The sequence below is a fragment of the Chiloscyllium plagiosum genome, chromosome 32 (assembly GCF_004010195.1).
Source record: "Chiloscyllium plagiosum isolate BGI_BamShark_2017 chromosome 32, ASM401019v2, whole genome shotgun sequence".
NCBI classification, from domain to species: Eukaryota; Metazoa; Chordata; class Chondrichthyes; order Orectolobiformes; family Hemiscylliidae; genus Chiloscyllium; species Chiloscyllium plagiosum.
Genome location: NC_057741.1, coordinates 20962798 through 20989624, shown reverse-complemented (window position 1 = coordinate 20989624; position 26827 = coordinate 20962798). Strand labels below are relative to the sequence as shown.

Below are 26827 nucleotides of genomic sequence, written 5' to 3'. Positions count from 1 at the left end.
ACACTATAGGGCAACCCATTTAATATGCACACCTTTCGATTGCGAGAAAAAAAAACAGAGCACCCAGAGGAAGTCCATGCGGAGAATGTGGCCGCTCCACACAGTCATTGGAGGGTGGAATCGAACCCCGGTCCTTGGCACTGTGAGGCTTCAATGATAGCAACCCTTAAATCTCTGTGGATTCACACCATTACTATAGATGTTGGAGGACGATGGCCTAATGGACCTATCACGAGATTGTTAATTCATAGACTTAGGTAACATTCCCCATGGCAGATGTTAGAACTTCAATGAGTCCAATGATGATGATGAAACAGTTGTCAGTTGTCAGGAAGAAAAACCATTTCATTCACTGATGTCCTTTGGGGAAGGCGATCTGTCATTCTTACCTCATCGACCCCACATGTGACTCCAGACCCGTAACAACCTTGTTGACTGTTACATGCTCTCTGGGCAATTACAGAAGCGTAGGAAATGTTTACCTACCCAGCAATACCCAAATCCCTTTAATTAAAAAAAAAATGGAGTTTCTCATGCACAGCCAAATCCCTGCTGCAGCCATAACTCCCTTTTTCGATTTTACTCTGGGATTGGATATCCCCACAGTGAGTGCATCATCACAAATATGAAATGATCAACTCCAAATTTGATCCAATTTAAAAGATCAAAAAATGCAGGAAAATAAGGCATTCTTCCTCCAGGTGTTGGATTGGAAGGTTTGCGATGAAGGAGACCCAGGACCTGCATGCACTTGTTGAGATGTTTATGCACGTGGCGGTAGGGTTTTTAAGTTCAGGTGTCCCAGAGATGTTTAGTGCAAAACTTGCACCCGCACCTCTCCCCTCACCTCCGTCCAAGGCCTCAAATGATACTTCGACATATGACAGAAATTTACCTGTACTTCCACCAATGTTACACCTGATGTAGTCTCCTCCACATTCGGAACATCTCTGAAACGCCAACACCAACTGTTATGAAGGGTTGGGTGTACTTTAAGAGGGTTAAACGCAGCAGAACTATCAGATGCAGCACCAAATGTTCTCAATAAAGTAAGAATGTAATATTTGGTAAAACAACTCGATTAGCTCGTTGCCTGGAGACAAAAACAAATTTGAATTCGGCCAATCAGTTTAAATTATATTTCGAAAAATATGAAACTCCAGTCCAGTTTTGAATTGATTATATTGACAATCTTAAAAGTCAATGACACAATCTGATGCTCTGGGGTATAAAACTGGGAAAATTTAATATTTGGGAGGAGAACTGCCATGCCACCAGTCTGCCTGAAAAATAGCTCTCTTAAAACTACTTTATAAATCTGTAATTTCTGATGCAGAAATTCCTATGAGGAAGATAAGAAGTCACAGGAAGATCCAAATAGATCAATTGAAAGCTGCCTGGTTGAGTGATAAGAAATGTGGTTTAGGAAATCTTAATTGGGAGTTTTTGGTAACTGATTTCATAGAAGGGAAGGTAAAAGATGGGTTAAAGTAAGTATTTTTTCATAGTTGTGAGTTAATTATTCTCTGTTACACTTTAAGAAATAAAGTAGTTAATTATTACTTTAAATAGAACTTGGCCATTCGAATATTTACAGATTACAGCTAAATATTTCTGTGTTGCTCGTTTTAAATTAGGCAGAAAAGTTAACACCGACCATCCCCACTGCTCCATGGCCGAACACTTCAACTCACCTCCCACTCCCCCAATGAAGGATATGGAGGCACTTATAGGAAGGATGTGGAGGCACTGGAACGGGTGCAGAGGAGGTTTACCAGGATGTTGCCTGGTATGGTAGAAAGATCGTATTAGGAAAGGCTGAGGCACTTGGGGTTGTTTTCATTGGAGAAAAGAAGGTTTGGGGTGACTTGATAGAGGTGTATAAGATGATTAGGGGTTTAGATAGGGTCGACAGTGAGAATCTTTTTCCATGTATGGAGTCAGCTATTACAAGGGGGCATAGCTTTAAATTAAGGGGGGGTAGGTATAGGACAGATGTTAGGGGTAGGTTCTTTACTCAGCGAGTCGTGAGTTCATGGAATGCCCTGCCAGTAGCAGTGGTGGACTCGCCCTCATTATGGGCATTTAAGTGGGCATCGGATAGGCATATGGAGGATAGTGGGCTAGTGTAGGTTAGGTGGGCTTGGATCGGCGCAACATCGAGGGCCGAAGGGCCTGTACTGCGCTGTATTCTTCTATGTTCTATGCTGTAGACAACCTTAATTGGTTCAAAGTAGAAACTCTGCCCCTCCTGGGGAAAGAAGCCCCCCCCCCCTTAGCATGCTGCTTGTCAATCGCATTGATCAGAACCACCAGAAGAGAATAATGACTAACAAATTGTCCCAAGAGAGATGTGAAGGTGTGTTCTAGATGTCAGGTAAGTCCAGGGATTTTGAATGGACCTGCTTTGCAATCCCCGGAGATAGGAAGACGTGGATAAGAGGGAAAGAGGGCATCTAATCAGAATATCTTCCATAGAAGGGATACTAACTTAGTGCTCTCCAGCAGTATAAGTTGCTGAGTTGCATGCCTACTCCCACAACTAAGCAATTGTGGTAAAGGTGGAAATGCTGCCCTTAAGTAGGATGGGTGTGAAGGGAGTCGCCCGACACCTGTTTTACTTTCTATCCCCGTACACTTGCGAGCATGATGGTAACAAGTCATAACGTTTCCCCCTGGTGTTAGGTGGAATGGCATTGCTACCTTTACAGATATGTAATAATCCTTGCAAGTATTTAAATCTTTAATTTCACATTTAAATTTAATGTGTTAAGCAGTCACTTGCTACTTTTCACCTGCCGAATCGTGAAGTACCTCTGGAAGGTTTTTTTAAAAATAAATTTGATGGTTCTGGTATATATTTTCCTCATTGCATCCTGCATTCAACTTATTCTAATTTCAGGTGGACATTGATACAGCAATGAGTGATCTAGAATCAGCAGACTTTGGAGAATTGGTAATAAAATTATAATAATTTGTGTTTGAACGCTCATTGATTTTTCATTATTTTCATTTTTATTCTTGTATTAGTTTTGAGTTATGAGCTGGAAATGACTTGTGGATTTTGAGAGAGCTTGCGTTAAAGGAGAAAAGTATACCAGTTTTGCTTGTTTGTAAGTTCAGGTGTGAAGGCTAATTGCAGGCTGATCCTTAAAAAGGTTCTAACAGACACAGCCACCCCAGGAAGAGCAATGTGCTTAAACACAAAGCAGAAGTTGGCTATTAACAAGGTCAGTACCTGGCAGTTGGTTCAAACAAGTCTGAGGAGACCCATTGTTCAAGCAGGTGGCAGTTGATGAATGATGATAGATTCTCTCAGAGGCCTCAATCAGTCTATCAGCGCGAGGCCAGAATTAATCTTGTTTCTTGAACAGTGTTTCCCAAGATGCTTTCTAAAATCTTCGAGATGCTGCTGAGACAGCTTGAAGATTTAAAACCTCCATTGCCTAATATGATACACCATCTTCGTGAAATCTAGAGTATAGAGAGATGCATTACTGCCCTTACCTGTGTGAGCTGAGAGGTAACTCTGATCAACATTTAAGAAAAATAACCAAGGAATCAAAATCTATCCCTGTGAAACAACACAATGTGAAAGCCACTTAATTAATCTGGCCAGTTATATTATTTTCTTTCATTTATCCCTTCGCTGCCTTTTGTGTGAAAGAGGGCTGGAAATAGATTTTTCAAGTTGAAAGCGCAAACATTAATCGGTTTACTGTGTTGTTTAATTTTCTTTATGCTAATATTATTTTTTATATAATAGATTGTTAAGTCTTTTGTTGAGATGCAAAACCAATATCTGTATATTAATCATTTGCTAAGTGAGGGATTATTCAATCAAAAGTCTGGTCAGGAACCAATGGATACTATTTGGAGATCTTCAAACTTTTCATGTTACTATGTTGCAAATAGAGGTAGAAAGGCTGATTTGGTTTGACTTGTTTGTCTCTGTGTCATAATACTTGGTTGTGTCCAAAGAATAACTAGCAACTCGAATTTGTATTCAAAATTTTGCACAAGTGTTTGCCAACCTATTTGATGGAAACATAACAGAATGGTTATAAAATAGCATAGAAGCTTTACAGAATTAAAAAAGCATTTGTATCAATGAAATGATTCTATTTGCATTTAATGTATGTCTACGCAATTTGGGAAACTATTTATTACTCTTAGTGTTCAGGACACTCAGGGCTCAAATAAACAAGTTAACAATGCTGAACATTCAGTTTAGATCAAGAGAAAAAACTCGATCAGAGCCCATCAGCTTACAAAAAAAAAGGCCTTTCAAATTCTACTGATCCACAAAGCTTCATGGCTTGGATTTTAGTGCCTCGAATTCGGTGCCCCTTTGCCCCATACACCATGATGAATTCAGATTGGCAATACATCATCATGACTCTGGACTCCAAAACTATTGAAGACAAGTGAGCATGGAAATCAGATGGCCACTCCCCATTTTGAGATTACATTTAAATTTGTCAACTGACAACCCAAATATATATAATTTTTTGTTGCTCAATGCATTTTTGAGAGATTGGCAGTACTTTATGGCAGCAATGATGAGTCAACAAAAAGGTGAAAGAATAGGCCTTCCACTAGGACCATGGATAAAAGGAGCAGTGGATTCTGCTGGTGAACCTGGCAGCATCAGTATGTGTTTTAAATTAATTTTACTAACGTTTTGGGGCATACTGTACAAGATGAAGAAAGATTGAAATAACAGGAAGCTTTTAAATTTGTAGTGACTTCCTATTGATGTGTACCCTCTCTGTCATATGACAACATGGTTTATTAATGACAACCAAAACACATGATTGAGCGTGAAGCCCCCTTCCATTTGTCTGTTAATTTGTTGCCTTCCTGTCATGCTGCGACTGATTGGCTACTCAGTGCTTCATTTGATGAGCTGAGATGTGATGATACTATGGCTTTAAGAGGTCCTGGGATTTTTTTTTGAGAGGTTTTGAGCCATAGGTGATGAGCTGTTTCTTCCAAGACAGTAAAATAAACAGCTTGTGAGGCCTTGGGTTTTTGTTTAAGTTGGAACAATAAAAGCAGCATGAATGGGTGGAGTCAGGCTCCCACAGAGCCAGAGTTATAGTTCAGCTTTCAGTAGTTGGAGTTTTGAATTTGGTTGTGGAAGCTGCTTTACATCTTTCTCAGACACAGCCAAAAAGCTGGAGTGTTCTCTCTCCGCTGCCAGGATTGCATGTGAGACAATTTGTTTTACTGAATTTGCCTTTGCTGAGAGTGTGTTTATGGAATGTTACTACATTGGAACAGTTGTTATTTAGTAGTTAAATAACCTGTTATTCTGTTAAGTTTTCCAATAGAGTTAAAGTTGTCTTAACTCTGCTTTCTTTTGTTTGTATTTTAACCATAGACTAAGAATAAAGTGTCTTTTGCTTAAAACCAAGTAGTGGAACCAATCAAGTTACATTTGGAACATAACACATTACACTACACTTGTCTTTAAATAAGTTAGGGTCTAGGCTATCTCCTTAATATATTTGAAGGGAGTTCAGTCTGGTCCATAACAGTAAGAGTGAGCAGATCACTCTATTTCCATTCCGCCTTCCTCAACCTGCTGACGAACACACAATCCCAGCCCTTTAGGTATAAGCAATAATATTTAAGTAGATATTCTTTGGTCTGTAAGTCAGTTTTAAAATGTGAAGAGAAGGGGGGTGGTCTGCCAAAGGATGAAGTATTACGACAGCTTCCTGGAAATGTCGCACACAACTTCATAAATACCATTTCTAGCAGTTAATGTATAATTTGACATGGTTTGTGTGTTGCCTTAATTGCCACATGCATATAGTTGATGAAATCTCTATATCTCTGGGAACCTAGCTGGAGCTGCAAACTCAAAGATCCACACTATCTGACTGGAATTATGGATAGAAAAATCAATATAAATTGTCTTTTCTAGCAAAAAAGGCTTCGGTCACCCAAGTTTATACATTGTTACCCACTAACCTTGGATGTCTCCAATTTAGCCCCTGAAAGATGCAGAGTAGCAGACGATGAAGCTATTGGTGACTTTGATTACCACTGTTAAAATGTAGGCAACCAGATCTTGTTGACAGCAGATCTTATTCCATTGAGCTTAAAATGTCTTGACTAGCTGATGCAAAAACCTGAGCCTCCTGAAATACTATGCTCCGGTATGTTGAGAAAGCTATTTCTCTGCATGTGGTCTTCTACAGTCTACAATTTGATGAATAAAAACCTGTCTTGAACTTATGCCCAAATACTCAATTAATGTTCTGGCTGGATGCATCCCTGTGCTCTGAACTCACATTTGGCAAATTAATTTATGTGTCAGTAGAAGCCAATGATTTTCTGGGAAAGCTAAAAACTGTGTTCTGGTTAGGACAGTCTAAGGATACATACAGCATTAGATTTAAATAAGAAATGTAATCGGCAGGTGAGATAAGGGCTGAATTATATGACCACTTTATTTTTAGTACAGCCACATCAAATTATAATGGTATGGTTTTTTAAAAATGTCATATCTGAATAATATACACCAAAATGTAATTAAACTTGTTTCACTTACTTATCTGAGATGGATTGTTTGCTTATGTCATTTGAAATGTAATTACAGCATTAATGATGAAAATAAAATTTAAATAGAATTAATGCATTTTCCTATATAAGTTTATCTTGTTGCAAACTTACTTTTTGATATTTAGTCGACTAATAACCAGGAACCTACTTAACTTGTTTCAGTCTGAAGATTATTTTGGCATTCGACGACTGTATGTGATACGAGGTTCTTGTCTTTTCTTCAAGGTAAGCTGTTGTTGATTAGAAAAGAAGAGTTAAGAGAAGGAGTCGGTTATAACTCGATAGGTTGCTAAAATTGTATTACTGCTTCAAGAAAATGATTAGATTCTCAGTGTGTTAAATAATTTGTACATAGTAGACCAAGAAGACTTTGCTATATAATGATGTTTTTGTGTTTATAAGAAAATAGTGCCACACCAGTATGAAAGATTCTGTTGACTAATTTGATGCTGAAATCTCATTAACTATTAATTGCATTTCACGCCAGATTATACAATAAAATTGAGTGATGTTGAAAAATGGTAAGTGGTTATTTTTGGTTTATTGGTTTTTAAGCATACAATATGTTGAAGTCAGTTGTGAATTCTATAGTATTGAATCATAACACCTAAAATTGCTACATGTATTTGCTTGTAAACTATATTTGTATTCCAGATCACTGATTTTTTAAAACTTTCTTAAAATAAGTACAAATTGAATTTTATATTTCCAAGTTTGAATTGCCATATCATTTATGCCTGGTTGATAAGCAAGCACCAACACCTTTAAAATCTCTCCAAAATTATATATACATAATGTAAAATTACTGAATAGATGCTATTAAATGCAAGAGCACGTTAATTTAGAATTGAATGTAATGTTAGTGCTGTATGTCATGATACATGTCAGAACCCTGAAATATTGTGGACATTTCTGACTTCAAATTCCAAAGTGAATTTTAATGGGTGGCCAATTATTTTTAAACACTGACATCTAGTTCTTGATATTCCCACAAGTGGAACCATCCTCTCCAACTCTGCCCTGTTAAAATTGCTCAAGATTTTATATGTTTCAGTTAAGTTGCTCTTGCTTTTATAAACTCCAGTGGACACAAGCCTAGCCTATCCGATGTCAATTTTTAAAAAATCTGTATCATGACATACTTTCATACCTATCTTTGTGTCATCAGCAAAATTTGGAACCTGTATTGTATCCTTTCATCCATTTTATTTATATAAGTTGTAAACAGTTGAGGTCTCAGCTATGTTTCTTGTGGCACACCACAATGTTTGCTGTTGCATCTCTTGTAAACCCATCCTTTAACACAAATAGTGAATTCACTTTACCAGCTCTGCTTTTGTGAAACCATCATTACCTTTCTTCAAATTTCAAAAAGTAATCTTGGACTCCCTCCCCTTTGATCATATATTGGTTGCTTCTACCTAGGGGTGCTTTCACTATGAGATTACTAACTAATCCCATCTCATTGCACAGTACCAGCTCTGGGAAATTTCTTCACTAGTTGGTTCCAGAACATGCTGTTCTAAGAAACTATCCTGAAAACATTTAATGATTTCTGCTATAAACACGCATTTCGTCAGCGCAAATTGGCTATAACGCGATTAATTAATTATGGAAGTTGTTTGGATAACACGAATGTTTAATTGAATGGATTTAGTGATTTTCTATTAGTGATCTTCTACAGCACGATTTGTTAAAGCGGTTTTCCATGGCGTGAGGTTGCGGAGGAACACAACTGTCTCCTAATAGCAGAATGACCTGTACCTTTGCCCATCTGACTTCTCCTGTCAATATTTAGAATAAAATCTCTCATATTATCATTATGCCTTTCTGACAACCTGCCATTATTTCTTCCTTTGCACCTTACCTGACTGGTTTCTGCTAAGGGGCCTTTGTGCCACTCACACAAGTGACTTCTTGCCTTTACTATTTCTCATTTTTACCCAAACTATTTCACATTTTGATTTCCTGAATTTCAGCCATCCCACTTTATTGTACTAATACAATCATATTTAACTGAACTAATACTCCACTTTTTCCTACTTTCCTCTCATTCCTCAGTGTTCTGTATCTTTCAAGATTCAGGTCCCAGTCCATTTCATCCTGCAATAACGACTACCAAATAATATTTAATCATTTCAATTTGCGCTCTCAATTCATCCATTTTGTTTGAATGCTATGTGTATTCAGATATAGAGCGTTTAGTTTTATTATCCACTTGCTTTGTAAATTCTAGTGTTATCTATTGGTTGATTCTTAGATTCATACTAACTGTCCATCGTCTGTATTTTATTTCCTATATTTTTCCTTTTCCATTTGGTCGTGACTCAACTCTTTGAATTACCACATCTTTCCAACTTATATCCCTTATAGCTTAAAATCCTCTCTACTTCTGTAGTTATGTGGTTGGCAAGAACACCAGCCCCAACGTGGCTGAAGTGGAGGCCATCCCATCAATGCAGATTCTTCTTTCATCAGTACTGACACTAGTGACCCCTGAAACAGAACCCACTTCTCCTACCATGTCTTTGAGCCATGCATTCATTTCTCTAATCTGATTTGCACTACACCAACTTACACATGGCTTATAGAATAATGCAGAGATTATAAGGTTTAAGGTTAGAGTCATAGAGTCGTACAGCACGAAGTAGACCCATCGGTCCAACTGCTCTAGGCTGACCAAGTTTCCCAAAATAAACTAGCCCCACTTGTCTACGTTCAGCCCATATCCCTCTAAACCTTTCTTATTCATATACCTGTCCACATGTCTTTTAAAAGTAGTAAATGTATTTGCATCTACCACTTCCTCTAGCAGTTCATTCCACATACGAACCACCTTCTGTGTGAAAACATTGCTCCTCAGGTCCCTTTTAAGTCTTCCTCCTCTCACCTTAAAAATATACCTCCTAGTTTTGAACCCTAGGGAAAAGACCTTTGCTATTTACTTTATCTATGCTTGTCATGATTTAATAAACCTATGTTAATTCACCCCTCAACCTCCTATGCTCATGTGAAAAAAGTCCCAGCCTATCCAGTCTCGCCTTATAACTCAAACCAAGCAGTCCAGCAACATTCTGGTAAATTTTTTCTGAACCCTCTCCAGTGTAATAACATCCTTCCTGCAGCAGGGCAATCAGAACAGTACACAGTACTCCAAAACTATCCTCACCAATGCCCTGAACAACCTCAACATGACAAACCAATTCCTATACTCAATGGTGTGAACAATGAAGAAAAGCATGCTAAATGCTTTCTTAACCATCCTGTTAACCTGTGACACAACTTCCAAAGATCTGTGTATCTGAACCCTTAGGTCTCGCTATTTCTCAACACTACCTAGGACACTACCATTAACTGTATGAGTTCTGATTGGTGCCTAGCTCCTCATACTGATGATGCAGAACCTCCTACTTTGCCCCACTGCCATTCCAAGTTCCTCTCCAGCCCAGAGTAGATGTCCTGAAACTGGGATCATTAGTAACTAAAAATCTAATGAAAATAGGAACAGAAAGTGCTAGAGAAACTCAGTAATTCTGGCAGCATTTGTGGAGAGAAACATAGTTAACATTTTGAGTCCAATGTGACTCTTCTACAGATCCCAAACAGTTCTGAAGAAGAGTCAAATTGGACTTGAAAATTTAGAACTTTGTCTCTCCCCATATGCTGCCAAATCTGGTGAGTTTTCCAGCCTTTTCTTTCCGATTTTCCACATCTGAATTTTTTTTTAATGTAGAAATCGAACAGCCTCTGTCTTGAACTTAATCAATGAGATTACACCATCCTCTGAAGCAGAAAATTTCAAAGTTCTTCCTCATCTCATTTTACTGATTTGCTCTTTATTCTAAGATTCTGTCCCTTGGTTCTACACTCCTCAGCCAGGGGAAACATCCTTTTAGCATCCACCTTGTCTTAGTCTTTCAACTCTTTGTAAGTTTCAATAAGATTACCTCCCATTCTTCTAAACTCTATAGGCCTAGTCCCCATAGTATCTTCTAATAGGACATTCCCATACTCCCAGGAATCAGTCAGTGAATCTTCACTATGCGTCCTCAGGAGCAAATATATTTTTACTTCAGCAAGAGCACCAGAGCAGACTCAGTACTGGGAAGAACTTGAATGAGTGTTGAGAAGGCTGAATGGAAGAACAGGAAGTGTTTGTATGTAGTTAAAATTTGCATACAATTTGTCATGACATTTTGATGTTGGTGTACAACCTACAATTATTTCAGAAATTGAAAATGCTTGTTGCATCATAGCAAATAGTCAGAATTGCTTTTCAATAAAATTGTATTTTTACATTTCATTTTCTTTACTAAGTTAAAAATCACAACACCAGGTTATAGTCCAACAGGTTTATTTGGAAGCACTAGCTTTCAGAGCGCTGCTCCTTCATCAAGTGGTTGTGGAGTATCAGATCGTATGACACAGAACTTGTAGGACACAACTTTGTCCAAGACCAGCACCTCTAAATCATTTTCTTTACTATTGAACGCTGTAACAATACTTTGCTCAACTTACTCTATTGAATTTGTATTATTTTTAAGGGTTACTTGATTGGTAGTCATTTGACCAAAGATGACCTCCTTGACATCTCACTTTACTGCCAGCATTATTGCTTACTACCCCTCGCAGCAGAGCAAAGGATTGGTCAGCTGATCATTTGGCGTGAGACATTCCCATGTAGATACCTTCCAAGAAATCACAAACTGATCATTGAGGACTATCAAGAGCCAAAAGGAAGACAGTTTTTGCTAATTGTTGGTTTGGTAGGCATTACTTATTACTTCATATATACTTTCTTCTGATACATAATATAGTCCAGTTTCAAAATAAGTTAACAAATATTATTGTTCGTATATTGTTGAGCTGTAGTCCTTCATATAGTGATTCTGTTACTGATGTAATTTCCATTGTTATAAAGTATTCAGATCTTAATGTGTAACTGCCTTCTTAATTAAAATAATGTCCATTCTATATAGTCACTAATTGACTTCAACAGTAAGAAACATTTATAACTGAAAATGATTAATGCACTAGTACAAATTTTAACAGCTCAAATATGGAGTGAAAACCACTTATCAAGTATGATGAGCTGATCCAACTTGCATAATAAGATACAAGAAGTGAATTGCAAATAAAATTGTAAAGAAAACAGAATTGTGCACTTTGTCAGAAAAGCTGAAGGCATTTATGTGAAATTCAGATTATCTGTCCAATGCTGGCTGAGGTGAAATCTCTATGTGGCAATCGTTCAGAATCATTTGCTGTTGAAAATTATCTTTATAGTTACGTCCATCAAAATTCATTTAAAATCTTAGTTTGCGTGGTTAAAAGGAGCAGAGAGATCCCAGCAGCAGACAGCCTGACAGCACACCTCTGTGAGACTCAGAAGTGGTGGCAACAAGGTTAAAAGGAGCAGTGAGAGCAGAGTGGTCCCAAAAACAGACAGGCAGGTGGCAGACTTCCTTAAAATCAAAATGTGAAATCACAGGAAAACAAGTAGGTAACTGGTGAGTTTTCTCTTTTCTCTCATGACTGAATATTGGTTTAAGTTAAGGCCTGTAAGTGCAACTGAAAATGTTTTATATTAATAATTAATATTTTATAGGCCAGAACCCCTCAAAACATTTCAGAAAAGTACCCTAACTTTGCTAGTTGTTTTAAGCAGGTGTAACATGGATATTCCAGGAGGTCAAACCACTTAGTTTTAAACAAAACATATTTACAAGATTACCAAATGCAACACAAACAAAAGAGAACAGAATATCGACTAACTTAACCTAAGTGAAAACCCAACAGATTATATCAACTTAACGATGCTGTTGCAAATACTTGCAACAATCCCCATAAACATCCCTTGGTACGAAAGATAAAATCAAACACAGGGTCTTACAGGAGACACATCAGAGAGAGAGAGAGGGTCAGCATGGACCTGCTTCTCTTCGGTCCAGCAGCTTTACAACTGACTGACTGCTTTCAGGGAATAGCCAGACTACCAAAAACCAAATTAAACCAGAGAAAAGCTGGGAGAACTGGCCGCTCCCCTTTTATTGTACAAGTTCTTTTTAACTTGAAAGCCTGTTGTCTGAGGCAGTATCTGTTAGCAATAATCAAATTGTGCCTAAAACCCTTCAAACCTAGATGTTTCAGAGTCTGTGTCTGTTAAAACCTCTTGCGGGGGGGAAGCCATGGACAACATAACCTTGTTAAAGCAGCAACATCATCACACTAATGTCTTCACTTGTTTGACTTAGGTGGTATTGATTGTTGATCTGATATAAATAAGAAAAATATTTTTATAGTCTTCTTAAGTTGGAGCAAGAGCCCATATTGTATTTATTTAAGCTGTGCCTGAAGATGGGAAATCCTAGATGCTTGAGGTGGTCTGATTATCATTTACAGTAGAGACATCTCTGGCTGGAGCAACTCAAGCTCTGTGTTTTGGAGCTTGAGCAACATTTGGGGATACTGTGGTGTATTCACAAGGAGGAGGTTCATCGATAGCTTGCTTCAGGATATGGTCACCTTGCAGCTAAAAGTAATACAGCTAGAGAGGGAATGGATGACTGCCAGACATAAGAAAGGGATTGGTCAGTTACAAAGTGAATTGACAAAGTACATCTTGCTTGCAAACTGTTGTTCAGCCTTGAATAACTGCGAGTATGACAATTCATCTGTGGAGTTGAAAAGTGTGGTGCTGGAAAAGCACAGCAGGTCAGGCAGCATCCGAGGAGCAGGAGAGTTGATGTTTCAAGCATAAGCCCTTTATCAGGAATTCCTGGATGAAGGGCTTATGCCCGATACATCGACTCTGCTACTCCTCAGATACTGCCTGACCTGTGCTTTTCCACTGCCACACTTTCCGACGCTGGCTCTCAGCATCTGCAGTTGTCTCTTCTAGTTCATCTGTGGAGGCCAATCAGAGTCAAGGCACTGTGGGTGGTCCAGCTGTCATTGGTGGAGAGAATAGTAGTCAGGGATTCATAAGTAAGGGAAATGGACAGAGGCCTATGTGACCATGGACATGACTCGAGGATTATATGTTGCCTCTCAGGTGCCAGGGTGAAGGATGTCACAGAAATGCTGCAGGACATTCTGAAGTGGAAAAACAGTTAGAGATCATGGTCCGTACTGGGACCCATGGCATTGGAGGAAAGAGAAATGAGGTCCTGTAAGCAGACTTAAGAGTTAGATAGGAAATTGTAAAGCTCGACTTCAAAGGTAGTAATCTCTAGATTACTCTCTTTGCCTTGCAGTAGTGAGTGTTGGAAGAGGAAGATAGAGTAGATGAATATGAGGATGGAGAGGTGGTGCAGGAGGGGTGGCTTTAGATTCCTGAGGCAGTGGGACTCTTTTGGGAAAGGTGGATCTATACATGTTGGACAGGTTACATTGGAACAGGAATGGGACCAACAACAACATTGGGAAAATTGATAACTCCCTTTGGACAGATTCAAATTTGAAGGGATGTGGGATACAGACAAATAGATCAGGTGGAAGAGTAGCTGAAGTGGAATTAAAAATTAAAGCATTATTGGGCAAGATAAGGAAGAAATGAATTCAGCAAGGCTATATAGAATATATTTTAATGCAAGGAGCATAAGGAATAAGACAGATGAGTTGAGGTGATATCATCAATATGACTTAAAGATGGGCAAGGTTTGACTTAAAGATGGGCAAGAGTGCCAGCTCAATATTCCTGGTTATTGGGAAACAGGGGAAAGGAAAATGGGAAGAGAAGAGATGGGATTCTCAGTATTGTTCAACAAATCCATTACAGCAGTGAGAAAGGATGATCTTTTGGAAGAGTCATCAAATGAGGCCACGTGGATAGACATAAAAATACACAAGAGAATCAAACATGCTTTTGGATTTGTACTATAAAGCCTGCAAACAGTCAAGGAGAGATAGAGGATCAAACATGTAATGAATTTCCAGAGAACTTTATAAGAATAATAAAGCATAATAGGGGATTTTAACTGCTCAGATATTAACTGAGAAAGGGTCTTGGTTTCACAGTAGCTCCAAAGTTGCAGAGCCCCATCAGTACTACACTGAGTGACAACCCAGAATTTCAGATCTCTGGAATGGAACTTGAATCCATAGTTCGATGACAGAAGCAAGAGTGCTAACACTGAGCTGCAGCTGACTGAAGACTGTAACCACTTTGGGGAGGACTTTGTAATTTTAAAATGGAGTTCCATGTATAAAACAGGATGCTGTATTTAGAGTTACCAGAATTTCTCAGTTTAAATGATTCTGAACTTATTAGTGACTTTTATAAGGAATGATCAAACAGCAGAAATAGGAAAAATCTACAAATATTCTGTGGAACAATTTATTACTATCATATTTGGAATTGATATCTTACTGACCAGAATACCACAACCGTTGATTCCTTTTTACTGTATGTATTTATCAGTTCTGGGTGGCTTAAGACTTTTTGTAAAAAGGCAAAATACCTTCAAGAAATAAAGAAGCATATAATGTGGAATGGGGTCAGAAGGTCTGCTATATCTGTAACTTTTTTTTAAAGATATCTAGTTAATATCACTTCTTTGTTCTTTATCTGTAGCCCTTAAAATTTCCTTTAATCAATAGTACTTGGACCTTATTGTTAATATTTTATTTTATAGTACATACAATGAAAAGATTAATTAACAGTTGCCTCTCTTCAGAGACATTTGATGATGTGTGTGCTGCTGGAAGCAGGAGGGTGTGCATCCAAAGTAAATGGAAATCCAGGACCTGACAGTGTTTATGTTGATCAAGTTAAAACCACCTTACTTCAGCTTGAAGGACTAGAAGCCAGAATACAAGAAAGACTTGATAGTCCCTCCATTGCATGTTTGTCATGTGCTGATTGGTTCTTTCCTTCTTCTCGTGATAAGTTTGAAAGTTCTCCTATCATTAGCAAGTTTCAAGGTGCAACTAAATCAATTCAATCACCAACAAGTCGAAGGGCACTATTTGGAGACTCCAGCCAAAGGATACAGAAATCCAGTCCTCCAAGGCACACTGGTGTCTCTGATATTACTAGTGAAAGACATGGAGATGCTGGTTCCTTCAGTATGAACTTTAGTCCATATTCTACATCTGACACAGTCAGGAGGCTTCCTCGAAGAGAATCCCAAGGGTCTGGTGGATCTGAGGGCAGTGGAAGTATATTTAAGGTGAGGAAAGAAATCTGAAGATGTACATAACATGTACATGTTTTTTTCCCCAGTTCTTTAACGATTATATTCAAAGCATTAATCTAGAATTCATGGCCTTTGACAAAGGAAAGCCACTGTTATTAGAACAAGTGAAAAAGAATTCTGGTTAAAACCTGGTTCTGAAGAACATTCATGTCAGACTCAAAACATTAACTGTATATCTCTTTACAGATGCTGCCAGACATGTTGTGTTTCTCTAGCATTAATTGCATTTATTTCAGATTTCCAAGTATCTTGCCCTTATTAGAACCTGGTTCCAGTCAGTTTCCACTACTTTTCATGCCCTTTGTGAAATTCTGCAGGGGTGAGGGGTAAGGGGAAGTGAAGTGTCATTAGCAAGAAATGCTATCAATTTCCTTTACAAGGAAAGCTGATGGTTATTCCACTCTATGCCTAATCTAAAGCAATAAATTGCTATTGGGAAATGAACTACGCTATACAAATCTTTAACTCAGTATATATGAATTTCAGTGCCAATGTGATGACAGATATGTACGCCTTACATCCCAAAGAATGAAGGATCATATCTGACAGCATGTCCCTTGAGCTCTTACGAAGTCATCTAAACTCGAAGCATTTTCACTCCATAGATGCTGCCTGACCCACTGTCCAGAATTTTTATTTTCATGTCCCGTCAGCTGTTCGCAGCAAGCAAGGTATTATACATAACTAGGAGGAGAAAGTGAGGTCTGCAGATGCTGGAGATCAGAGCTGAAAATGTGTTGCCGGAAAAGCGCAGCAGGTCAGGCAGTATCCAGGGAACAGGAGAATCGACGTTTCGGGCATAAGCCCTCTAGCCTGTACCTGCAAAGCCAGCAACTCAGTGTCTAACAGAAAATGTGATTCTAAAACTGGACAGCATTTGCTGGTTAGCCCTGAATACATGATGAATTATGCTGACAAACAATATAGAATTGTCAGTCAGGCTCACAGTTTTATGCACTTGTGTGCACTGGAAGCTGCGTATGTTAATACACAGGACATTGTTGTTTGTAGATATAATGAGAGTGTATACACATTTCCGGTTCGAACTCAACAAAATAGGTGACATCTATTTGCTGGTTCATTTCTCAGGGCAATGCTCTAACCAATCAGATTCAACCTACCTAGTTTGAAATTTAACAGCTTGACTGTTTACAGCCCATCAGCGTTAATAGGTGCATTCCACATGACACATCTCTACCAATCAACACTCTCCTCTCATTCACCATAAATATTGGTTCATAGAATTCCCACGGTATGGAAACAGGCCCTTCGGCCCAACAAGCCCACACCAATCCTCGGAAGAGTAACCCACCCAGACCCATTAACATATCCTATATTTACCTGTAAACAATGCACCTAACCTACAAGTCCCCAAACGCTATGGGCAATTTAGCATGGCCAATTCACCTAACCTGCACATCTTTGGATCATGGGAGGAAACCCATGTAGACACAGGGAGAATGTGCAAACTTTACACAATCACCCAAGGCTGGAATCGAACGTGGATCCCTGATGCTATGAGGCAGCAGTGCTAACCACCATGGTTTTTCCTTTTGAATCCCCTTGTCATCTTGCAAAATGCCCTGATGAGTACAAAATGAAAGGCTTCGGCAAAATTACATATCCTCCATCAGGTGTATGATAATATTAATCATACTACCAGCAGGCCTTGGATTTTATCTTTGCCTTACCACATACAAGGTGTCATTCTGCATTTTGAGAGTAGAGGATTTCAGCATTTTGTTCTAGAATACACTTTCAAAAATTAATGTTAATTAAAATCTTTAAACTGGTAGGTTAGTTCCCTGATGTCCTCATTTTTCTTGTTCAGTGCCAAGATCCATTCATGTTTTAAGTCTGAAACATCATTTTAGTAACCTAATTGAAAAATGAAAATCAAAAGTCATGGGTCTATCCCACAATACTGCCCTACAGTTAAGACAAGATGTTAGAAAGATAATGAAATGATAAAAGTAAAGATTCTGTATCTGATTGCACGTTTATAACAAAATACACAATGATAGACACAATGAAGTATATAAATATGATCTGACAGCCATTGAAATATGGTTTCAGGATGACATGCTTTCGATATTAAATGTTGAAGGGTATATTGCTTCAAGAAAAATTAGGTAAAGGTGGCGGGATGGCTCAGCTAATGAAAGATAGCATTTGTGCTATAATTAGAGATGACATTCGTTCAGGGGATCAGGATGTAGAATCAGATTGGGTAAAGATGAGAAATATCAGGAAAAACAAGTTACCATACAACTAACTACAGTGTTGGCGAAAGTCTCCAAGAAATACTTGTCGTAAAGGGACAAAAGTAATTATGGGTGACTTTAATAAACTAGAAAAATTAGGTTGGTAGTAACGTGAAAGAGGAGTACATAGAATGCTTTCCAGATAATTCCTTAGAACAGCACAACTTGGAACTGACAAGTAATTTGTAGAATTTCAGTTAGAAGTGTCATTAATGTTTGGGTTGTAAATAAACGCTTGGACACCCTGGGAAGTAGTAGATTATTTTTTAAACAGTAAAGTGAATAACAACTACAAATCTTCTAGCCCTTAGGATCCAAGAAATTATTGAATATTTCACAAAAAGTATTTGCTTCAATGTAAATTGTTCCCTCCATTTGTGTCATTGGTGGTGAGATTACTTCCCATAAAACTGAACATTATCTGGAAGTTTCATAAGGCAAGATAAACTCGTTTGATGTGTGTTTTCAGTTTTCAATCTCTTAACCTGGATGTGGAGGTTCTAGTGTTGGACTGGGTTGAACAAGGTCAAAAATCGCACGGCTGATGGAAATGTGTTGCTGGAAAAGCGCAGCAGGTCAGGCAGCATCTAGGGAACAGGAGAATCGACGTTTCGGGCATTAGCCCTTCTTCAGGAAGTGGTGGAGAAGGGCTAATGCCCGAAACGTCGATTCTCCTGTTCCCTAGATGCTGCCTGACCTGCTGCGCTTTTCCAGCAACACATTTCCATCTCTGATCTCCAGCATCTGCAGACCTCACTTTCTCCTCAAAAATCGCACGGCACCAGGTTATAGCCCAACAGGTTTATTTGAAGACACAAGCTTTTGGAGCGTCCCTTCTCTTTCAGGAAGAAGGAATAAAGCCCCGAAAGCTTGTCCTAGAACTGTTATCATTTAGTCATTCAATTGTGCCTCATTTGGCAAGACATTGAGATTGTCTGTGCTCTATTTGAGTATCAGATGAATTTTGTCTAAACAGTGAAATGGAAATTCTCTTCATAAACTTGGAAAACTTCTGTGATAGTAAAATGTATAATAATTCTGTTAAAGTGCCTGATTCATCAGATACTTTTTGAACAGCAACAATGATTTGATTCTGCTCGTCATCACCATGCTTAATAGCACGAATGTGTTGCCTTTCCTATTGAGTACGCAGATATATATGTATATAATGCACACATAAATGTGTATATTTAAGAAAGTAGAACAATGCTAACCAGATCTAATCCATTCTTACGCTTTACATTTAAAGGTAGCTGTTTAATGAAAATTAATTAATATTGATCTTTTAATACATTTACTCAGAATGAATTGGTTTAAAAACTGAATAAACTATTTCAGAGCAAGAAGAAACAAAACTTTCCCAATCCATTTTATCTGGGAAGCATGAAAAAAAGCCTTTCTGAGTCAGAGACGGAGGAAATATACAGCATAACAAAGTAAGTTAAAGCTTTTAATTTAAGACTTTTAAACACGTATTTATGCTATAGTTAGTAACAACGATTATGGCTTTCCCCTTTAGTTTCTGACCTTGGTTTCAGTTTCTGTTTTCATTGTTTCTTGTTTTCTTTACTATCTTGAATAAGATCTGTTATGAGCATCTTTTATGATATAAGATATATCATTGAAGTTCCTTTTGAATTATACACATTGTGTTGGATATTACTCCTGAGCATTAAAAAGAATGTACGCAAAATACAAGCATTGAAGGTGCTGACAATCATGTCCGAAATATAATGCATGTGTTTAAAAAAAATGTAAAATTGACATTAGGGTACAGAATATTCCATGACTCTTTGAAGGGGAGAATGGATATCAAACGTCCATCGAACACCAAGAAGAGGTGATCAAAAGGAAAAATGTTATAACTGTTAACTGTGAAAAGAGAATCAGTAAGGAGGTCAGTTTAGGATTAAACTGTCAAAGAGTGCAACCAAGATGACTGAAAATCAGTCTCTGACTAGATATAGTTATTTATTTGATATTGGGATCATAGAATCAATGAAAACGGACTGGAGTGGAGAGCTAGAGATAGTTGTAGAGGTAAAGTAATTGAGGTCATATAAAGTAATCAGTAAATTAGATTGAGGATTTTTGAACTTAATGCGTTGAGACTCAACAAAGATTTCTGAGTTACAGCAAACAGAGCTTTGTATGTTGGAGTGTGCAGGCTGGCAGTTTTGTTTAGGTTGATGTTATCAGTGGAGCTGTACGTATGCAGGAATGGGCTGATGAAGGGCTTCTTGATGAAGGGCTTTTGCCAGAAACGGTGATTTCACTGCTCCTTGGATGCTGCCTGAACTGCTGTGCTCTTCCAGCATCACTAATCCAGAAGTCTGATAACATGTTGAATCAGATTTAGATTCCAAATCTGTCAAAGTTGTCAGCCATTCTCACTCAGAGTAGCAGCTCCAACAGGGTGATGTCCATAAGCTAAAGGTTCAGACTGGTAACTCTCGACTAGCTAAATTGCCAATCAAAATGTAGTTGAGCCATGCTAAAGCACAAAATTAGAGAGCCCTGAGCAAGCTATCATTTGATATTAAAATCTACGTGTGAAAGGACATTCAAGACCTAAAAGTACGGATAAACTTGTGAGAAAGTTAAGTGTTGCCAGAGAGAAGGTAAAGTTGTTATTCAGCAAGTGGAAAATCTGGTGTGAAGTGAAAAACAGACAACTACATAGGATGCTGAGAATGAGGAGGACCAGAGTATGACCAACCATGTGATACAAGCCCATCTTGCTCAGCTGTTGGAGACCATAAAAATTCCAGCAGACAGCTATGGAAACTTAACCAAGTTGTCTAATGCTATAAGCTGCACGATAGAACTGATAGATAAGGCATTTGTAAATAGAGTACATTCTTCAAATAAGGAACCCAAAAAAGATTAATGAGCCTAAGAGTCAATTGAATGCCCACCTGTTCAGATGCCTGTTTCCCTGGCTGAAACTACAATGGCCAAAGAAATGCTTCCAGATTTCACGCTGCAGCATATAAACATAGAATATATTTGACTGCGTTGATGACATGCCAGACTGTGTCTGAATGTGATATGCTAAGTCAGAAAAGATTACTGAGTTTTTCTGGACCTACCTCCCAGCAGAGTTTAGTGCTTTTCACTGTATAAAGTCAGGCCATTGCAAGATTAGATTGGATTAGATTAGATTACTTACAGTGTGGAAACAGGCCCTTCGGCCCAACAAGTCCACACCGCCCCGCCGAAGCGCAATCCACCCATACCCCTACATTTACCCCTTACCTAACACTACAGGCAATTTAGCATGGCCAATTCACCTAACCTGTACATCTTTGGACTGTGGGAGGAAACCGGAGCACCCGGAGGAAACCCACGCAGACACGGGGAGAATGTGCAAACTCCACACAGTCAGTCGCCTGAGGCTGGAATTGAACCCAGGTCTCTGGCTGTGAGGCAGCAGTGCTAACCACTGTGCCACTGTGCCGCCCAAATGTGCACAAATTGAAAACAAAATACATTTTTCACATTATTACTGCTTTACTGAGATTTCATTTGGGAATTTGTTTTTGACAAAGAGCACAGGTATATGCAAATCAAGTTACATAAGATCTTCCTTGTCAACCTTGAAGTGCTGCTTAATATGAATTTGTAACAAATCCTCTAAATTAATTCAATGTAATGTCAAGCGTTTTAAAAATTCTTCCATGGGATATAGTTGCTGACTTGGACTGGGCCAGCATTTATTGTCTACCTCTAGGTTGCTCTTGAGATGTTGTGGTGAGCTCCTTCTTGAACTACTGCAATTTGTTGTAGGTAGATTCACAGTACTGTGTCATGCAGTTCCTTTGTATTCTGGGTCTGGCTGTACAAGTTTCAGTTCAGGTCTATGGTATAGCCCCTATCAATATGACCTACTGGCATCACTGACAATGAAATTTTCCATGATAGTGTTCAATCTGAGAGTAGTTGGGGATGGGGCTGAAATTGGAAGTGATTGTAGATCTGGATAGAGGAAATGACAGTTTTCTTTTTTAGAAATTAAAAGTATCTTGGGTCTTTGCACTTTAAAGCAAGAAAGGAGGAGAAGATATGGTTCCATTGTAGAAAAGATGTGCCTGGATTTGTCTTGCCCTGCAATATAATCTAGATGCAGTTAAAGGATTTGCTGAGAAGAGAGAAATATGGTGATACATGAGATGAAGTCCCCTTTGCAACAACTAAAAGGAGGAAAATAGACAAAGGCAGAGACCACATGGACAGTGATTCAAATGAGAAAGAAACCTACACTGCTGTCTGACACAGCAGTGAATCAGCACAGCTACTGCCTTTGCTTGTGAGTTCAAGTATCTCTGGACATCGGAGTGCGTCTAAGGAAAATCAGCAAACAGTGAAATTCACAGCTAAATGTGGAGGAACCTGTGTAGGGGAGCTCAGAGCATGGGCGCAGCTAAGTGCATAGTTTTTAAGTGTAACCTTACTACTTTTTGTAAATCTACAATAGTGAGTAAAGTGGATTCTTCTTTGATTATTTGTTTTATTAAGATCTGTCTCTTGATTAAATTTTAAATATTATAAGATATGGGTACTAAGTTAGCCTAGAGCAGTGTTTGTTAGAGCAGTAAGAATACGTCTATAAATTGCTAAGATGCAAAGATGGCCTTTAGTAGAGTGACGTGCTCTTCCTGTCCGATGTGAGAGATTTGGGAGAATTTCCATGTTACCAGTGATTATCAATAAGCCTGCTTGGTTGCGAATCTTATTAGATTGCGTGCATTGGGGTTGGAGTGGCAGTTAGAGACAATGAGGAATTTGCAGGAACCTAGGGGGTGTGATGGATGGCAGTTTTAGAAAGGGAGAAAAACCACAGATACAGTTAGGTAAATGGGTTACCTGCAAGAAAGGTAGAAGAGGGAGACAGGTAGTGCAGGAGTCTCCTGTGGCTATCCCATCTCAATCAAAATGCCATTTTGGAAAATGTAGGGAGGTGATGGACTCATAGCACGAACAGCCACATTTCTGGTACCGAGACTGGCTCTGATGTGACAAGGGTTATGTCAGGTTCCAAGCAATTGATTGTAATAGAGGACTCTCTAGATAGAGGCACAGACAGACGTTTCTGTGGCTGACAGCAAGAAATCGGAATGGTGTGTTACCTCCCTGGTGCCAGAATCTTGGATGTTTTTGAGAGATTGCAGAATATTCTCAAAAGGGAGAGGGACCAGCAGGAGGTCACTGAACGCATTCAAACTAATGACATAGAAAGGGGAAAGGATGTGATTCAGAAGGGAGAATATATGAAGTCAAGCAGGAATTTAAAAGGATGTCCTTGACAATAGTAATATCTGGATTACTCCCAGTGCTACGAGGTGGTGAGGGTAGGAATAGGAGGATAGAGTAGATGAATGTGCAGCTGAGGAGCTGGTACAAGGGAGAAGGGTTCACATTTTTGAATCAATGGAATGTCTTCTGGAGTAGAAGTGACCTGTATAAGAAGGATGGATTGCTCGTGAATTGGAAGGGGACTAATATACTGCAAGGACATTTGATAGAGCTGCTCAGGAGGATTTAAACTAATAAGGTGAGGGAATGGGACCCAGGGAGATAGTGAGGAAAGAGATCGATCTGAGACTGGTACAGTTGGGAAAAGGAGCAACAGAGCAGGATCAAAGCAGAGAACTAGGTGGGACTGATAAATTAAACTGCATTTATTTCAATGCAAGAGGCCTAACAGTGAAGACATGGTTAGGAACATGGGACTGGAATATCATATCAATTACAGAGACATTGCTCAGGGGTGGACAGGGCAGGCAGATTAATGTTCCAGGATACACATGCTATAGGAAGGATAGAAAGGAGGTCAAGGGAAGAAGTGGAGTAGCGTTTTTGGTAAGGGATAATATTAAGGCTGTACTTAGGATATTTCTGGGAATGCATGCAGGGAAATTATTTGGGCGGAACTGACAAATAAGAAAGGGATGATCACCTTATTAGGATTGTATTGTAGACCCACCCCCCAATAGTCAGCGGGAAATTGAGAAACAAATTTGTAAGAAGATCTCAAATATCTGTAAGAATAATAGGGTGGTTATGGTAGGGGGTTTTAACTTTCCAGACATAAACTAGGGCTGCCACAGTGTTCAGGATTTAGATAGAGAGGAATTTGTTAAGTCTGTACAAGAAAATTTTCTGATTCAGTGTGTAGATGTACCTAGTAGAGAAGATGCAAAACTTGACCTACTCTTGGGAAAAAAGGCAGGACAAGTGATCGAAGTGTCAGTGGGGAGCACTTTGGCACCAGCGACTATAATTCTATTAGTTTTAAAATAGTGTTGGAAAAGGATAGACCTGATCTAAAAGTTAGAGGTCTAAATTGGAGGAAGGCCAATTTTGATGGGATGAGGCAAGAACTTTCAAAAGTTAATTGGGGGTGGATTTTCCCAGGTAGAGGGACTGCTGGAAAATGAGAAGCCAACAAAAATCAGGTAGTCCAGAGACCGTATGTTCCTGTTAGGGTGAAAGACAAAGCAGGTAGGTGTAGGGAATGCTGAGAGAAATTGAGGTTTTGGTCAAAAAAAAAGAAAGAAGCATATGTCAGGCATCGACAGCAGAGATTGAGTGAATCCTTTGAGTATAAAAGCATTAGGAGTACACTTGAGAGAAATCAGGAGGGCAAAAAGGGGACATGAGATAGCTTTGGGAAATAGGCTTAAGGAGAATCCAAAGGGCAAAAGGGTATCTAGGGAGAGAATAGGACCCTTCAAAGATCAACAAGGCAGCCTATGTGTGGAACCACAGGAGATGTGAGAGATACGACGAGTATTTTGCATCAGTGTTTACTGTGGAGAAAGACATGGAAGACATAGAATGTGGGGAAATAGATGGTGACATCTTGAAAATTGTCCATATTACAGAGGAGGAGGTGCTGGATGTCTTAAAATGCGTAAAGGTAGATAAATCCCGAGGACTTGATCAGATTTGTCCCAGATCTCTGTGGAAAACTAGGGAAGTAATCGCTGGGCCCCTTTCTGAAATATTTGTAACATTGATAGTCACAGATGAGGTGCCAAAAAACTGGAGATTGACTAACATGACGCCACTATTTAAGAAAGATGGGAGGCAAAATTCAAGGAACTATAGACTGGGAGCCTGACGTTGGTGGTGGAGCTTTGGAAGGAATTCTGAAGGACAGGAATTACATGTACACAGGAACCTCGATTATCCAAATATCAATTATCCGAATATCTGATTATCCGAAGGAGATCTCGAGGTCCCCAAAGGACCATTACATCAAAGATGTGTTTCCAACACTGCTTGCGTCTTTTGTTTACAGTGATTGAAAGTGAACTCTGCTTACTGAAATGCTGCCGAAAACAGTCCTGGACTGATGGGAGCTCACGCACCGTCTCAAAATGACTGACCTCCCGCGTGTTCTCTCTCCCCACACTTTCCCTGGAGTTCTACATACGGGTGTACCCGAAACCCCCCTTCCCCAGATAATATCACCTACATTGTCCTGTACAAGGCAAAGGTGGAACCTCTCAAAAAGTTGCAATATAAGTGTGTGTGTGTATTTGCGTTTGCTATTTGGAGACTCAACCCCCACAAAAGGCGGCAGCAGCAGCAGTCTTGTTGGTGTCCAGTCCGGCTGCCCCAGAGAGGGGTGGGGTGGGCAGGGGGACGTTGGATGGGTTTGTGGGGCGGGCGGGGTAGGGGGCAGGCGGTGTTGGACAGGTTTGGGGCTCTTGTGCAGTGTGCTGCTACCTCGTTTCCTGAACAGGGAGTGGACTTAACAGAAGACACAGCACCAGGGACCTGGGTTCGATTCCCGCCTGTCTGTGTGGAGTTTGCACATTCTCCCCGTGTCTGCGTGGGTTTCCTCCGGGTGCTCCGGTTTCCTCCCACAATCCAAAGATGTGCAGGTCATGGTAAATTGCCAATAGTGTTAGGTGCATTAGTCAGGGGTAAAAATAGAGCAGGGGAATGGGTTTGGGTGGGTTACTCTTCAGAGGGGTGGTGTGGACTTGTTGGGCCAAAGGGACTGTTTCCACACTGTAGAGAATCTAATCTAAAAAAATACTCCCAGCCCCAGAGGAAAGGCATTGAATCAACTAAGCACATAATCAATTATCCGAACAAAATAGCGCCTGCTCATCTCGTTCGGATAATCGAGATTCCTCTATATTTGGAAAGGTGAGGACTGATTAAAGATAGTCAACGCGGCTTTATACATGGGAAATCATGTCTTACGAACTTGATTGCGTTTTTTGAAGAAGTAACAGACAGGATTGATGAGGCCAGAGCGATGGACGTGATCTATATGGACTTCAGTAAGGCGTTCGACAAGATTCCTCATGGTCGACTTGTTAGCAAGGTTAGATCGCAGGGAGAACTAGCCATTTGGATACAGAACTGGCTGGAAGGTAGAAGACAGAGGGTGGTGTTGGAGGGTTGCTTTTCAGACTGGAAGCCCATGACCAGTGGTATTCCACAAGGATCGATGCTGGGTCCACTGCTTTTTGTCATTTATATAAGTGATTTGGATGTGAAAGTAGGAGGTAGAGTTAGTAAGATTGCAGATGATACCAAAATTGGATGTGTAGTGGACAGTGAAAAAGGTTACCTCAGAGTGCAAAAGGAACTTGATCAGATGGGCCATTGGGCCAAGGAGTGGTAAATGGAGTTAATTTATATAAATGTGAGGTGCTGCACTTTGGAAAGGCAAATCTGGGCAAGGCTTATATTCTTTAATGGTGTTGTCCTAGGGAGTGTTGCTGAACAAAGAGACCTTGGAGTGCAGGTTGATAGTTCTTT

General features: G+C 39.4%; 1 protein-coding gene across 3 annotated transcripts in view; it reads left to right on the top strand.

Annotated features, from left to right (window-relative positions):
• The window catches only part of intu (inturned planar cell polarity protein), a 119081-nt gene that overhangs the window by 82114 nt on the left and 10140 nt on the right, over positions 1-26827 (top strand). For all 3 annotated transcript variants that reach the window (XM_043674187.1, XM_043674188.1, XM_043674186.1), the window contains 5 exons: positions 2903-2956; positions 6739-6801; positions 11121-11342; positions 15255-15749; positions 19379-19476. In XM_043674187.1, the coding sequence (XP_043530122.1) occupies positions 2903-2956; positions 6739-6801; positions 11121-11342; positions 15255-15749; positions 19379-19476 (932 nt within the window). The remainder of the gene's footprint in view (positions 1-2902; positions 2957-6738; positions 6802-11120; positions 11343-15254; positions 15750-19378; positions 19477-26827) is intronic.